Source organism: Astatotilapia calliptera, chromosome 1 (genome assembly GCF_900246225.1).
Source record: "Astatotilapia calliptera chromosome 1, fAstCal1.2, whole genome shotgun sequence".
In the NCBI taxonomy this organism is placed as follows: domain Eukaryota; kingdom Metazoa; phylum Chordata; class Actinopteri; order Cichliformes; family Cichlidae; genus Astatotilapia; species Astatotilapia calliptera.
The window spans coordinates 1,253,890-1,270,956 of NC_039302.1; the positions used below are offsets into that span (position 1 = coordinate 1,253,890).

Here is a 17,067-nt window from a genome sequence, read left to right on the forward strand (position 1 = left end):
CCAGTACACTCTCACTTCAAATAGAGACCCTAGACATCTTTCTAGGTTCAGGAGGAGGTTTTGTTTTGGAGACTCACAAAAGGAGTTGGCTTGGAAGTGAATAACTGGGACCTTTATTGCCTCAGTACCATTTATACACATATACAACACAATAACCCAAATTGCACACTAATAGTGCATTTTTAAAGGTGAATACATGTAAAACAAAACAAAATAAAGACATTTAAATGGAAGATTTATACTGAACAGTATCAGAGCTCTTTGGAATGAATGAAACAGATTAAAGTGTTCCTGTTGTGAAGTTTGAATTGTCCAGTCTGAATTGTCCTTTAAAGTCGTTGAAAACCCAAACAGGTGTACTGTAGGGGAATTGTCAGTGTGCAGACCCTATTATCCGGGTAGGAAAAGTAGTGCATAGGGCTTATCTGTAATCCAGGGTTGCTTGAATCAGTTTCTCAGGCAAATCCCACAATCCGATCGCATGGCTGGCCACACCATTTCACGATCATCCAGGATCTCATTTGGGCTGTTCTCGCCGTCAGTGGTTCTCCAGAATCCTTCTAGTAGTTCAAAAAAACCAATCTACACAAACAGTGCAGAACAATCAATTTCTTTTCCCATTTTGTGTTCTTAACATGAGCTCATTAACTTCTTTTCCAAATGTATTAATCACAAATGGCATTCCCTTTAGCTTTACCAAGTTACAAGAGTTACAGTAACTTGTTTGTACCAGTATCAACAATTTTATCAAAATTATATCACAACAAAGAACATCAGCAGCTTAAACTGTAATGTAAACAGTCATAGCAATGAAAGTGACATTCATCCTTAAGGCTTACAAGAAAATGTAACTTAATTCAGTGCAAATACTATTAAACTTGAAATATGCTCATATCTATTAAGACATAACCATTCTAATATAAACAGAGCTATTGCTTCTACTTGAATACCTCCCCGATCGGAATATGGCTTCAGCGGGGTGGGGTGGCTAACAGCTATTAGCAGCTAGCATCGCATCTAGCATCGGCATCGTTTAGCTCAAAGCATTCAACACTTATAACACACTGTAAAGAACAACAGGAGAAGTGAAACAACACGCCAGATTCTCATAGCTCCCGATTGGTTTTTGTTCAAAGGTTTCTGAGCTGAATCGGCTAGTGAAATACATTATCTAACTTAACAGGTAGCTAACGAAAGCACGTGACTCACCGGGATTTTCAGACACAAATAACTTGACAGACGTTATTCCCTTTGTGGTCAGAGTTCGGGGCCTAATAAAAGAGTACCTTATTAGCATTTATACGTAAAACAATCTGGTCTCATTAACCGGGTTGCAGTATTGCATACCAAGATACTTTTTCCATGCGCTCCGACACGTACTTGACCGCCATCAGAGGGAAGATCTCACAGGAAGAGAGAGGTAATACTTCCTGCGCACTAGACGCAAGGTCGTCAGAACACAAGACTGCATCACAGCGCCCCCTTGTGACAATAACAGGCTATAGCCTTAGATTACAAAAAGGGATTTTGCAGCCCTGTATTTCACATGGGTTACATTTCCTTTTACTTATTCTGATAGGCTGTACAACTCTGGTGCTCTGTGATGTCACATCCTTAAAGTGATCATTTGAATACAGTCACCTCAATGTGTTTTATATTGTAAGGTAAACCATACAGTAGAAACCCCAACAATCAGCCCCCTCATGGGGGAGCAGATCCAGGCTCAGGGAGGGACAGTCATGTTCTGCGATAGTTTGGGGGTTCGGGGGAAAAAGAGCAGAGAGACAAAGAGAGACACATATTAAAGACTAATAATGTAATGTACGGAGCGGTATATGCTTATGGAGTCAAAAGAGAAAGGTGAAAAAGAAATTATTGGCTTAACACATCTCGGAGCTGCAGTGTGATTGGCTGCCTCTGTTGTGACAGGTAAATGGCAAGACGTTGCACCAACCTGAAGATGGAGTGCACCTGACAGTAATTGATGGGCATGATGGGAAGGTGGTGGACACGAAAGGCTTCAGGAATTCCATCCTCCAGGGAATTCCTGCAGAGATAGACAACTACATCAGTGGACTGAGAGACAAGTAAGAAACTCTCTCCACCTACACTGACAAACACCCTGAGGTACATTGCTGTTTCATGTTCTGATAGACTGTGTCCTTTGGGGACATAAAAGGACCTCCAAAAATTGATTTACATTGACATTGTGTGTTAAACTCATCTAAATGCTTTTCAGATCAAAAAATGTATTTTGCTGCATTAAAATATCAATCAATGTGTCTCTCCCTCTTTCACTAGTTCAATTGTCCTCATGACATCCAAGGGTCGCCTGGTTACCAGAGGATCCTGGACCAAAGTCCTGGGGAAACTTGGCGCAGAGAAAAGCGTCCGTTTGAAAGGTAGCTGTTATGTGCTTATTCTATTATCTTGTCTTTTTACTCTGTAAAGGCTGATGGAGTATTGCCATCACCCTGCTGAGTGGGCGGGTGGTGTGGACACCCAATAACTTGAGAACGAGCCAACGTAGGAGTTTCAAATTGATACTGAAAGTGCCTCGACTATCTCAGTGACCTTGACATCAAGGTCAGAGTAAGTGTTCCAAAAGTCTCGTGAATGTGATAACTTGAGATGTAGGATTTTGAATGTGATACTGTAGGTGGGTCTGCTCAGAGGCTGAGGGGTAGCACTGGTTTCTCCTGCCAACTTTTAAAATTGGTAAAAATTTTATTTATATATACCAGGGGTAGGCAACTCCAGACCTCGAGGGCCGGTGTCCTGCAGGTTTTAGATGTGTCCTTGATCCAACACAGCTGATTCAAATGGCTAAATGACCTCAACATGTCTTGAAGTTGGTAATGAACTAATCATTTGATTCAGGTGTGAGATCTAAAACCTGCAGGACACCAGCCCTCGAGACCTGGAGTTGCCTACCCCTGGTATAGACTGTTCTTTCTTGGAGCATGGCTGCCTAATCGATCTTATCTATCGTTAATGCCACAAATAAAAATAACAGGATGGAAAACTTCTATTACATGGCATGAGTAGTTAATTGTTTCCTTACCCATCAGGCACAGTAACTTTTAATCAACTAGTCTCTCTAATATTGACTAATGTTCATGGCTGCATAGAGAAAGCTCTGCTATTCAAAAACAAAAAGATCACATCGGGCCAAAAAGGCTTCTTTGTTTACAGATGGGCAGTGTTGGTCAAGTTACTTGAAAAAAGTAATCAGTACTTCCCCCAAAAGTAATCCCGTTACTTTACTGATTACTTATTTTCAAAAGTAATTAATTACTTAGTTACTTAGTTACTTTTTAAAAACACGATTTACAACCTGAATAGGAGATAAAGCATGTAGCTTGTCATTGTCAGTGTGTGAATGGGTGAATGTAGTGTGAAGCGCTTTGGGGTCCTTAGGGACTAGAAAAGCGCTATACAAATGCAGGCCATTTACCATTTACCATAAAGCGATAGATCTTTCAGCCCAATTCTACTTTTTCTACATAATCATCATACAAAATGTAATCAAATGGAAAAGTCTCTTTTTAAAACTTGTTTTATTAGTTTTAATCTTTTAACTTTATGCATGAAGCAAAAATTTAATTATATGCAACATTCTCTGACTTGAATAAATTAGTTTAACATTTAAACCTATTTTCTGCACATTCCAGCACATAAAATAAAATATTTTTGTGTTTACACTCAGTCTTTCAAATAGATGCAAGTAAAACACAGCAGAAAATAAATAAAGTCAAAGACTCAGCGGTCCTGTTGCTCTATTTTCACCTGTAAAGCAGGAGTGGGGCAGGCGGAGGTTTACCCTGGTGCAGGTGTGGCAAGAATCCGCGAGTTTCTCTGTGAGTTTCCCATTACGTCGTAGCTACTCGGTGCTTGTTGGAAGTTTAGGGGTTTTTTCGCTGTAAAAAGAAGTTTTCTTCCCACGCACAGCGGACACTAATGTTTTTGTCACTTTTTATGGAATCAAACTCAAAGTAAGGTCAGTACTTCCACGCTTTAAACGCTGCACACTCATACTCTCTCCCACAATCGATATGTGATCCATTGTTGATCTGCACACAGCTGTTGTCACCAACGTCACACTCGCTTACGTCACTGTCATGAGACATTCTCGCAAAAAAATCACGGTTTTAGTAACGCAGTAACGCAGCGTTCCTACGGGAAAGTAACGGTAATCTAATTACCGTTTTTGCAATAGTAATCCCTTACTTTACTCGTTACTTGAAAAAAGTAATCAGATTACAATAACGCGTTACTTGTAACGCGTTACTGCCCATCTCTGCAGATGAGACCAACATAGAACTTCTTTGTTTGAATGAGACGTCTTCTTTAGAGAAAACACTTCAATTTAGCATCAGAACTCTTTGTGAAACATGGAAGTGGGAGTGTAAGAATTTTACCGGATCCACTGCATCCAATCCAGGACAGCACTCCATCACAGACTTAACAGTGAATACTGAATTATGCCAGAAGTTGTTCTATCAAAGAAGCATAAAATCTGTCCTTTTCAATGAAGGAGAGCATGAAGTGAGCAGTTGTAGGGCAAATGTATAAGCACCTGCTACAAGTTTAACTTTTTCTTTGAGGAATGAGGAAATACTACTGATTTTAAAAAAAATACTCTAGATGGTTAAGTTAATGAAAGCAGAAAGTGTAAAACTATAGGAATTGTTAGAAACAGTAATCAGCTTTAGGACATCCTGTGGAATCCCACTTGTACTCCACTTATGTCTCTTTTATTGGTGTCATCTGGCTTTTCTGCAGATAAGCTGGCATTTGTGGGCTTTAAGGGCTCCTTCCACCCTGACTGGGTCTATCTGGAGGCGGACAGCGAACAAGCCAAGATCCATCAAGTTTTGCCCATCCCTGTGATCCACAAGATGAAGCTATGAGTGGCAGTCAGAGTGGGGAGGATCAGCCAAGTGACCATTTGGGCCTGGATACTGAAACACAACACCCCCACAAAATCAAATCAAATCAAATCAAATCAAATCAAATCACTTTTATTGTCACATCACATGTGCAGGTACATGTGAGTGAAATTCTTGTGTGCGAGCTTCACAAGGAACAGAGTTGTGCAAAATACAATAATGTAAACAAGCAAAATATAAGAATGGCTACATCTGAAACTAACAAATATATGTACAATATATATAAATGCATACAGTATATGCATTTCTGGATGTGTATACTAAATATGTTTTTCTGCGTGTGTGTGTGTGTGTGTGCGTGTGTGTGTGTGTGTGTGTGTGTGTGTGTGTGTGTGTGTGTGTGTGTATGTGTGTGTGTGTGTATGTGTGTATGTGTGTGTGTGTGTGTGTGTGTGTGTGTGTACACATATTTTACAAATTAAATAGAGTAAACAATAAAATAAAATATATAAAATAAAATATACAGAGTTGAATATGTGCAAAACAGTGGCATTACTGTACAGTATGGAGTGCATAATGTTAAAGTTCCAGTAGTGAAGCTGAGGTGTCTATGACGTGTTCAGCAGTCTGATGGCCTGGTGGAAGAAGCTGTCTCTCAGTCTGCTGGTACGGGACCGGATGCTGCAGAACCTCCTTCCTGATGGAAGCAGTCTGAACAGTTGATGGCTGGGGTGACTGGAGTCCTTGATGATCCTCCCCGCTTTCCTCAGGCACCGCTTCCTGTAGATGTCTTGGAGGGAGGGAAGCTCACCTCCAATTATCCGTTCAGAGCACCGCACTACTCTCTGGAGAGCTTTGCAGTTGTAGGCGGTGCTGTTGCCATACCAGGTGGTGATGCATCCAGTGAGGATGCTCTCAATGGCACAGTGATAGAAGGTCCTGAGGATGCGGGGGCTCATGCCGAATCTTTTCAGTCTCCTGAGAAAGAAGAGGCGCTGCTGCGCCTTCTTCACTGTTTTGTTTGTGTGTACTGACCACGTAAGATCCTCAGCCAGGTGTACACCAAGGAACCGGAAGCTGCTCACTCTCTCCACAGCAGCGCCGCTGATGGTGATGGGGGTGTGTACTTCTCTGCACCTCCGGAAGTCCACTATCAACTCCTTAATATAAATGCACAGTCACACACACACATGCACACTACAGTCAGTTGCTCCGAGCCACTGATCCAGGATCATGTGGTGCTTATTCTGTGTTTGGTTATGAGAAAGGATGATGTGAAAGTATGTAAAAGGTGGAGGCACCCCTCACAGAGCTAGCACTGCCTGGGATGAACTGTCAGGTGATAACACCCTCTCTGGCAGCCATGTTAGCGGTCAGCTCATGGCAGCAGTAGCTCAGAACAGCCAATGGTGTCTACGCAAGTGTCTCTAGAAAAATATTAATAGGTGATGATAGATGATGATGGTCACTGTTGAATCTTTTTTTCTGACAGAACACTGCCAACAACATTGATTTGTTTACATAATGCTAGCTTGCTGGCTAAAGTCACCATTGGATTTTGCAAACCTGGTAGATGTTAAGAGAGCAACTGCAGTTAACCTCTAACATTCACGCCTTTTTTAGGATGTTTTCCTGTACAAGAGGAAAAGCTTGTAACAGAGGCATTGTGAGGCCAAAATGCATCTATAAGATTTGATTGGGACAGCAACAGCTAACCATTTCTGAAAACGTGCTTGTTCCATACGGCTAAAGCACAACCAGACTCCAACTTTAATCCTGAACAGGTTTTTGGCACTTACCAATTTTAGGACTAACAATCAGTGTTTTGACACGTTTGTTCCCAGCAGCTGGGATTGGCTCCCTTTACTAAAGGTCATCAGGTCTCTGACACAACCAAAAATCTTAATTAAATCTTTCACAGATTTGAGCTTTAGCACAGAAATCAGTCTTCAACCTGTAGTGAAAAAAAACTGTCTTATTATTTGCACTTGATATTGAAATGTTTGTTTTAAAAACAGCACAAATTGTAGATCGCTGCTAAAACTAGCCACACCTGTGAGCGTTATTTGGGGATTGTGCTCATGTACCTCATCACCCAGCTAAAATCTTTAAATCTGACCCATATGGGTCATCCAAAGAGTACAGAAAGTAAATGAAAACACGCACTTGAAGGTGGAAGTCATTGATAAGTGTAAAATGGGAAACTTTGACTCATCATTAGGTCAGTCTCTTCTTGAAGGCTTTGTCTTGACCTGTTTGTACACTCAAAAAAACATTAATTGTATAGTGATGAGGACTTTTTTTGCAGCTGTTGAAATGAAAGTTAGAGCTCTGTCCCCAGATGGGCTTTAAAATAACTGCATGACGAAGACAGCTGTGAGCTGCTACAGTTGCAGTTCTAGGAGTCGTTTGGAACACAAAAACTAAGAACAAGTTCTTCTTTCACCAAATGATTGTTTCCCATTTCAAAGACAGGATGACACAGGATACTAGTTTAAATCCCAACAGCAGCCACACTGACAGCACATTGTCATCAGACTAACAGACAAGCCAGTTTTTGATCTGCACATTTGGTGTAGCAGCTGAACAGCATGTTCCCTCCGAGGTTCATGACTGCTTGCAAAATAACTGGAACTCATTTCATACTTGTTTGCATGTGTCACTGGGACAGTTAATGGTTGGATAAGGAGAGCAGTATAAAATTAACTGGTTACAAAGTTTTTCACAGAGCACTGAGACAGCACTCTGACATATACAGGGAGTGCAGAATTATTAGGCAAATGAGTATTTTGTCCACATCATCCTCTTCATGCATGTTGTCTTACTCCAAGCTGTATAGGCTCGAAAGCCTACTACCAATTAAGCATATTAGGTGATGTGCGTCTCTGTAATGAGAAGGGGTGTGGTCTAATGACATCAACACCCTATATCAGGTGTGCATAATTATTAGGCAACGTCCTTTCCTTTGGCAAAATGGGTCAAAAGAAGGACTTGACAGGCTCAGAAAAGTCAAAAATAGTGAGATATCTTGCAGAGGGATGCAGCAGTCTCAAAATTGCAAAGCTTCTGAAGCGTGATCATCGAACAATCAAGCGTTTCATTCAAAATAGTCAACAGGGTCGCAAGAAGCGTGTGGAAAAACCAAGGCGCAAAATAACTGCCCATGAACTGAGAAAAGTCAAGCGTGCAGCTGCCAAGATGCCACTTGCCACCAGTTTGGCCATATTTCAGAGCTGCAACATCACTGGAGTGCCCAAAAGCACAAGGTGTGCAATACTCAGAGACATGGCCAAGGTAAGAAAGGCTGAAAGACGACCACCACTGAACAAGACACACAAGCTGAAACGTCAAGACTGGGCCAAGAAATATCTCAAGACTGGTTTTTCTAAGGTTTTATGGACTGATGAAATGAGAGTGAGTCTTGATGGGCCAGATGGATGGGCCCGTGGCTGGATTGGTAAAGGGCAGAGAGCTCCAGTCCGACTCAGACGCCAGCAAGGTGGAGGTGGAGTACTGGTTTGGGCTGGTATCATCAAAGATGAGCTTGTGGGGCCTTTTCGGGTTGAGGATGGAGTCAAGCTCAACTCCCAGTCCTACTGCCAGTTTCTGGAAGACACCTTCTTCAAGCAGTGGTACAGGAAGAAGTCTGCATCCTTCAAGAAAAACATGATTTTCATGCAGGACAATGCTCCATCACACGCGTCCAAGTACTCCACAGCGTGGCTGCAAGAAAGGGTATAAAAGAAGAAAAACTAATGACATGGCCTCCTTGTTCACCTGATCTGAACCCCATTGAGAACCTGTGGTCCATCATCAAATGTGAGATTTACAAGGAGGGAAAACAGTACACCTCTCTGAACAGTGTCTGGGAGGCTGTGGTTGCTGCTGCACGCAATGTTGATGGTGAACAGATCAAAACACTGACAGAATCCATGGATGGCAGGCTTTTGAGTGTCCTTGCAAAGAAAGGTGGCTATATTGGTCGCTGATTTGTTTTTGAATGTCAGAAATGTATATTTGTGAATGTGGAGATGTTATATTGGTTTCACTGGTAAAAATAAATCATTGAAATGGGTATATATTTGTTTTTTGTTAAGTTGCCTAATAATTATGCACAGTAATAGTCACCTGCACACACAGATATCCCCCTAAAATAGCTAAAACTAAAAACAAACTAAAAACTACTTCCAAAAACATTCAGCTTTGATATTAATGAGTTTTTTGGGTTCATTGAGAACATGGTTGTTGTTCAATAATAAAATTATTCCTCAAAAATACAACTTGCCTAATAATTACGCACTCCCTGTATATGGGCCGATATGGAAGTCTGTAATTGAGCTATACATAAATCTGAATGAATTGCATCTATTTTGTGTTATCAGGTGAGGTGCCATTCAGATTAAGCTGATGCTTTTCAGTTAGATCATTTCTTAATATATGCACATGGCAACTAAAGCCAGATTACAAACAACACAACTGTCCTTCTATTAACAGGACAGGAGGTACTTGGATACAGTCCGGTACTTTGTAGCCTGGTTGATATGTGTACATTATGAACTGCTGGACAATTCTCCAGCAGACCTTCATGTCAGCCACGGTTACTAGGCAGTTTCTGGAGCAAATACTAAGTTTCAGTTGTCTTTTCAAGCACATGTGTGATGCATGTGCATAATTAATCATCCTGTGATGTGCAACAGTTAAGTGAGTCTAATGTTCTGCTCCGTTTAAACAACAGAAGAGAAGAAACAAAAACATTCCTGGTTTGCATCCCAGCTGGTGGTTAACTTGCTTTGTTGCATTCCGAGCACTCGCTCACTTGATATTGTGATGTAGTCTTCTGCTGATGGTTTGGGTTCTTTTGTTTTCGTCAGTGTTTGCGATCCATCTGCCTGTCAGTTGGAATGAACCAGCAAGAAGCCCATAAAGATATAAAAGATGAAATTGAGCAGTCCACTGAATGTTTAATCAGGTTGTTTTTAAATGTGTCGCTCCCCCCTCTTCAAAATGATTCCAATGTGACCAGAAAAAACGATTCTTCTCCCTTTACCGAAATAGCTGGTCTTTTTTCGGAGGTTGTAGCAGTAATTTAGCGTTTTGTATGCGTGTATGTGTTTTTAAAGATCCACAGGTTGCTAAGAGATATATTTTATACTTATTTATTGTACAGACACTCTTGATGTAAATCTACGAGGGACTTGTTTTGAGTTGTAATGTTATTACTGTCCTGTATGTATACTGGATGTAGGAAACAAAAACCATCATAGGTCCACTTATTGCATACATGCCTATGACTCCTGGTATAGTTGCCTTGTTTTAACTGTATACCAAATGGATGTGTTGTATAAGTGGCTAAGGTGATGAAACTCCATGACTCTGAATTTCTTTGAGGATTTTTGCACATAAATAAAGACAGTTTGTCTGCACATCTCTGTGTCCCTGATTAAACCAACACAGTGGACCCCAGCGTGACTAGCAACCACAGCAGTGGACGTTAACTGGGATACAATACTGGGATGAACAAAATATAATTTTACTGCTTAAAAAACACAAAATCAGAGTGACTGCACATTTTAAGATCAAGACCACAATAATTCTACTGAAGAGTAATATGTAATAGCTGAGTTGCAGCTGCACCATCCATGTGACATCCCTACACTTCTGCTAATTTTAGCCTGTTTTGTGAATAAAGTCTGTACAGATATGTACACAACCTGCCTCTCACCCAGTGACAGCTTGATGCCTTTTAGGATCCACTGCATCTATACCTACACAAAAAGCTTGTGTGCCCCCTGTTGGCCAAAGCTTTAATTACAATGTACTGTCAGTAGCTTTACTAAAACTTGGGTTTCAAGTTCAGCTGCGTTTGTTTATGCTGGTATCAGCAGCAGCATCACGTGGCTGTACTGAACATCAGCGGTCCTCAACCTTTTTTGTGCCACGGACCAGTTTACTGTCAGACAATATTTTCACAGGTGTGAAAAAGGTGTCGCAGATAAAAACAACAAAATAAAATGATACAACCAAGACAGACTCTGGGATTTTGTAAACATAATAATGAACACAATGTGTAATTGTGTTACTTTGTTAGCAGCATCCTCCTGAAATGCGCCCACAACATTGAGTGTAACATCCTTCTCTCTGCCCCTTAATGCTTTCTGGTTGCCATGGCAATGCATAAATATTTCTTTCAAAATAAGACACAACTACAACACAGGAAAAGACCCAGGGAATATCCGACCCAAACGACTCGGTCCGAGGCCCGGGGATTGGGGACCGCTGCTGTATATATCTGCACGCATGCCTCTCAATCGAAAGCAAGTCTGCACTTGTTACTGAATGCAATGTTTTCACAGTGGAAGTCAAAGATATCAAAAGTTTATTTTCTCATCAAATCAAATAGAAAATGTGGATGCTACAAACACACGAGGACAGGACGGTGAGATCTGTGCCTCCATGCCTGCACCACACAAAAATTATTCCACAACCAATCATGGATACAAAGGATTAAATGTTTGACAGTGCTCATGTGGAGTACCTTGTTAACAATAAATGCATGTGCTCCTTTTGATCTGGTGATGACTTAACAGAAATCAATATGGCTTCCATTGAAAATGATCTGAAAGAGTGACGATTCCAGCTGAGCAGTGAAGGTGACGTTACCCATCAGAATTCATTAGTTCACTCATCCCTCCACATCTCCAGGTGGTCCAGTGGGCCCTCACCAGTTCACTGCTCACAGAGTCGATGTGGGAAGCATCATTTATGAGACCACAAGGTTAATTACTAACTCACAAACTCATCAGAGCTCCTGTTTCAGAGAGTTTGCACGGTTTCCCTCCAAATCAGGCTTCTTGCTCTCCGTTTTCTTCTTGCTCTTTCTCTTAGTGTCGACCTCATTCTGCTGCTTGTATTTGGCATCATCCTTGTTGGCAGCCTTCCCTGGAAACACCTGTCCCTCTACAGTAACATCTACGCAGCGCTCTTGAGCCACAAGGAAGTCTTTCACCTCCCAGGCAAAACTACCATCTCGCAGCATGAAGATCACCCTGTTGGAACCCACCACGAACCTACAAGAGGAAACATTCAGTTTTATTAATAAAGCACCAAATAACAACAGCAGTTGCCTCAAGGCCCTTTGTATTGTAAGGTAGACCCTACAATAATGCAAAGACCCCAACTATTAGACGCCCCGCTCTGAGCAAGAGCTTTGGCGACAGTGGGAAGGAAAAATAATTAACCTCAGTGTGTGAAGAGGACTCTCCATTTACATGCACAAACTGGAGTCTATTAGATAGATATGATACAAACCACTGCAGTGCAGTACCTGTAATACCTACAGCATGTTCTAATCGCTCTAATAGGATATTATGGTCGACAGTATCGAACGCTGCACTGAGGTCTAGCAGGACAAGCACAGAGATGAGTCCACTGTCAGAGGCCATAAGAAGATCATTTGTAACCTTCACTAAAGCTGTTTCTGTGCTGTGATGAGCTCTGAAACCTGACTGAAACTCTTCAATAAGCCTCTGCAGATGATCTGTTAGCTGTTTGACAACTACTCTTTCAAGGATGTTTGATATAAAGGAAGGTTGGAGATTGGCCTATAATTAGCTAAGACTGCTGGGTCTAGAGATGCTTTTTGAGTAAAGGTTTAACTACAGCCAGCTTGAAGGCCTGTGGTACATAGCCGATCATTAGAGATAGGTTGATCATATTTAAGATCGAAGCATTAATTAATGGCAGGACTTCTTTGAGCAGTTTTGTAGGAATGGGGTCTAAAAGACACGTTGATGGTTTGGAGGAAGTAATTATTGAAGCTAACTCAGAAAGATCAATTGGAGAAAAAGAGTCTAACTTAACATCAATGGTACTAAGAGTAGCTGTAGATAATATTACATCTGTGGGATGAATTGGGCAGAGTGATGATAATTCTGGAATAAAAAATAAATAAATGCATGCTTCAGTATTGATCAGTATCACAGAATGGGCTCTTAAACTGTTCTGAAAATGACTGTCAGTGAACACAGTTTGTTTGTTACTGCTCTACAAATAGAAATCACTCCCACGCAAACGACAACAAGAAACAAAAAACGAAACAAGGTCAGAAAGGAAATACCTCTGAATATCAAAGTTGGCATTGAAAAGGCTGCCCTGCCACAGGCCTGTGATCTCCTCTGTCTCTTTCTCTGTAGGATCTCCTGAAACTGTGGCAAAAACCATCAGAGTCCGACCTTTTTTGGACATCTTAAGCAGCTCCTCTGGTTTGGAGGGGTTCACCTTAGAGAAGTCGATGGGAGGAGGAGACCTTTTGTGCTCTGGAAGGTCACCTTCCTCGATGTCATCGTCTGCCTATTAAACCACATGGAGAGAAAAAAACAAAACACATGACAACAGTTTAAGATGAAACAGCAGCTAATACTGCGTCTCACTCGTTTGAATCTATTTTATACTTTCCACTCTTACACTATAGCATGTGTGGACGAAACTCCAGGCCTCAAGGGCCGATGTGTCCTTGATCCAACACAGCTGATTTAAATGGCTAAATTAACTCCTCAACATGCCATGAAGCTCTCCAGAGGCCTGGTAATGAACTAATCATTTGATTCAGTGTGTTGAACCAGGGTGAGATCTAAACCCTGCAGGGCACCTTGAGGCCTGGACTTCCCCCACCCCTGCACTCTAGACACAAATATTTAGATGATGTTGAGTTTTGTTTTTTATTTTAAACAAATGGCACTCTTGTTTTTTTAATTCATGTTTTTTATCCCTAAAATAACTGGTTTAAAAGAGACCGAACGGAATATTCGGAAATATGATGACTCATTGTATCATTTAGTGATCATTTCAGACTGAAAGTAGGAGGTACCTCCTTCTGAGAAGTAGGACTGACAATAAAATCAAGCTAAGCAAAAGAGACAATCATATACTTAAGCTAACCTATATCTGGTGGTGGTCAGAGGGCCCGGTGGCGCCAGTGTCCGGCAGCCTCGCCTCTGTCAGTGCGCCCCAGGGTGGCTGTGGTTACAATGTAGCTGCCATCACCAGTGTGTGAATGTGTGTGTGAATGGGTGGATGACTGGATATGTAAAGCGCTTTGGGGTCCTTAGGGACTAGTAAAGCGCTATATAAAATACAGGCCATTTACCATTTACAGGCCATCTATACACTCAGTCTTTACAATGTGGATAACTTCATATCACTCAACAGAGCACTTTGCTATCAGACTGCTGGCTTACTTTGAATTCAGTTTGACTTATTTAACACCAAAGCACAACAGCAGTCGCCTCAAGGTGCTTAATACAGTAAGGTAAAGGTACAATAACGGACAACCCCAACAATCAAATGATGAGCAAGCACTTGGCTACAGTGAAAAGGAAAAACTGCTTTTGAAAAATAAATAAACATTTTAAAAGGATCACCGGAACCAAAAAAACTGTATGTATTGATTAACCAGTGAAATTATAATAACCTCTTGTGGAGTTTAAACTAAAACAACTTCCTCTGGAAAGAATACCCCGCATCTCTCCCACTGTGGAATGTGTGCCACGTCTCTCTCTTATAATGACTGTGGTGTTTAGTCTTTCTGTAGCGACGAAAGAGTCCGGCATCTAATAGTAACCCCTAGCACTTCCACCAATATATCAGTTAAACACTCAGACTTAGCTGGGCTCACGACACCTAGCCAGCGGCTAACAGCTGCTAACATCTGAAGGCTGTGGACGGGAAAACTTGCCTCCCACTGTTCCAGGAGCCGTGCCATGTCAGCATCATTGTAGTCTCGGATGTCCTTCTTTTTCTTGGCCTTTGCTTTAGTCTCGGTCTCTACAGCACAAAGCATGTGTGTGCAGAGCACAAGCACCGCGCATCTCCACAGAAAGCCAGACGCCATGTTTCCAGATGGTACCCTGTGATTGGCTGTGAAGTCTGCCGGTCACAAGACGAGAGGGGCGTGTCAAAAGAGTCCGGCCGGCATTGCAGACCGGTGGAGAATTTCAAAGTAAAGCCGGGAGGACCCACCGGGGGGACCCACCGGGAGGACTACTACAGTCTACTATTATTACCGAGCACTGCTCCCTTAATCGTTATTATTGTTATTGTTTTTCAGGCAAATTAATCGACTTTCCGGGGCCTTAACGTGCTCAAATACACAGATACGTTATTGTTTGGGACATTTGAAAATGGCTCTAGAGCGCCACCTATGCAGACTATAATGAAGTACTACGGACGGACACGTAGTTTGAGCTACATGAATGAAAAATGTACACATATAACAAGCTAAGAGGGACAAAAAGCCTCTGGGCTCCTTGATCAAACCAAACAGGAAGTCCAATATTTTGAATTGAAGATAAAACTGGTGCCGATTTTACTATTTTCAAAGTGTTCATTCAATAAACGTTATAATTATATTATAATTATACTATACTATATTTGCACACTTTGCATCTTGCACATGTCTTTGTCTCGTCTATAATATCCTGACAATAACTTGAACATGGTATGCAATTACACTGCACAACCCACTTTGTATTGTCTCTGTCCTGCCTTTGTTTATCGTACAGGCAGTATTGTATAGTTATCATTATAGTATTGTATAGTTAGTAATTGATATATTTTTATCCCTTAATTTTACCGAAACTTAGCCTATTATTTATTTGTAATTCCTAGTTGTATATCTCTTGGAGATATATCTTTTATATACTCATAAATGCACCATAGGGGGCTTGGGGTGAAACAGCATTTGATTATACTTTGTATACTGCTGTATTGACAATAAAGCTTTTGAATCTTGAATAATTGTTCAGTGTACACTACAGACCTGGGCTATAGGGTGCATCTGTGGCGCCACAGCAAATTTCAATCATTTGCCATGACATTTTTATTATAATACCGTGTCCAATCTGGCTCAATCTTCTCAATTGTGATAAGGGTGTGCCCCTGAACACATTTTTTATTTGGAGTGTTTAACAATCATCACATCTCCACTTAGTACGCACAGAAAATATCATGTTTTACACTTTGAGGTATAGCTTCAAGGTGGTTACACTTGAGCAACTTGAACTTTGGACATGAAAAGCCTTAAGGAGCTGGTTTTAGTGTACCGTATGTTTAGTTTATGTACATCAGGTTTTAATGATGCTTTGACATGAAATTTGTTTTTATTTAATGGTGCACCCTGGTGACATGATAATCGAGGGGTTTGGAAAGCTTAAAAGGTCGTGAGATTTAGCACGCACCTTGAATGTGATGTGAACTTTTCAGGTTAACTCTTTTCATTGGATGTTACAAATTGGCCCAACAGTGCCACCTACAAAATCTGAAAAAGGCTTGAGTGTCCACACCACCCACCCCTCTAATAGCTGGACATTTATTAAGGAGCAGTTCTGGGACTTGTGTTAAACACCTGTTGGTGATGGGAGTGTGATGCATGTGCAGTGCACAACTATTACTGTAGAATAAGTGATCTTGGATTTGTAATCTAGTTGACTGGTTTTTGTATAAAGTGCTTTTACTCTACCTGTAGAGTAAAAGCACTTTATACAACTTCCCTCATTTACCCATTCATGCAAGCACTTCTATATGGAAGTGCTTTTGGATGCATCAGAGGGGAACTTGGGTTCCGTATATTGTCAAAAGATATTTGGCATGCAGACTGGAGCAGCCAAGGATCGAACCAATTCAATTCAGTTTTATTTACACAGCACCAAATCACAAGAACAGTGAGCTACAGGTGCTTAATACTGTAAGGTAAAAACCCAACAATACAGATAACCCCGTATGAGAAAGCATTGGGCGACAGTGGGAAGGAAAAACTCCCTTTTAAGAATTGGCTGGAGGTGAGAGATAAGACAACACTATAGAAGAGAGCCAAAGATAATAAGTAATGACTCAATGCAGAGAGGTGTGTCAACACAGTCTTGCATGAATGGGGTCTAAAAGACAAGGTGATGTTTTGGAGGAAGTAACTACTTAAGTTAACTCACTGTTCATTCACTGAACAGGGTTTAGTGATCTAAAACTATTGCACTCCTCTTCATCTTTCAGCTTTTCTTTAGAGTTGGTCACATCTGCCTTCATCTCATGCCACGCCAAACCTCTGCATGTCCTCCTTCAATCTTCTCTGTGGTCTTCTTGTTTGTACTGGAGTGACCCAAAAGTCAGATATTTAAACAAAAAC

General features: G+C 41.2%; 2 protein-coding genes across 3 annotated transcripts in view; one reads left to right on the forward strand and one right to left on the reverse strand.

The window, feature by feature from the left end:
- Positions 1–5,033, forward strand: part of cemip (cell migration inducing hyaluronidase 1) — a 152,512-nt gene extending 147,479 nt beyond the window's left edge. For both annotated transcript variants that reach the window (XM_026185444.1, XM_026185371.1), the window contains exons 27-29: positions 1,930–2,087; positions 2,302–2,402; positions 4,786–5,033. In XM_026185444.1, the coding sequence (XP_026041229.1) occupies positions 1,930–2,087; positions 2,302–2,402; positions 4,786–4,913 (387 nt within the window). In that variant the 3' untranslated portion in view covers positions 4,914–5,033. The remainder of the gene's footprint in view (positions 1–1,929; positions 2,088–2,301; positions 2,403–4,785) is intronic.
- Positions 5,034–11,251: 6,218 nt separating this feature from the next.
- mesd (mesoderm development LRP chaperone) lies at positions 11,252–14,847 on the reverse strand. The gene is made up of 3 exons (XM_026185870.1): positions 14,626–14,847; positions 13,009–13,241; positions 11,252–11,959 (listed from the first exon to the last, which is right to left on the reverse strand). The coding sequence occupies exons 1-3, from the start codon at positions 14,779–14,781 to the stop codon at positions 11,692–11,694; spliced, it is 657 nt and encodes a 218-aa protein (XP_026041655.1). The 5' UTR covers positions 14,782–14,847; the 3' UTR covers positions 11,252–11,691.
- Between the last annotated feature and the right edge of the window lie 2,220 nt (positions 14,848–17,067).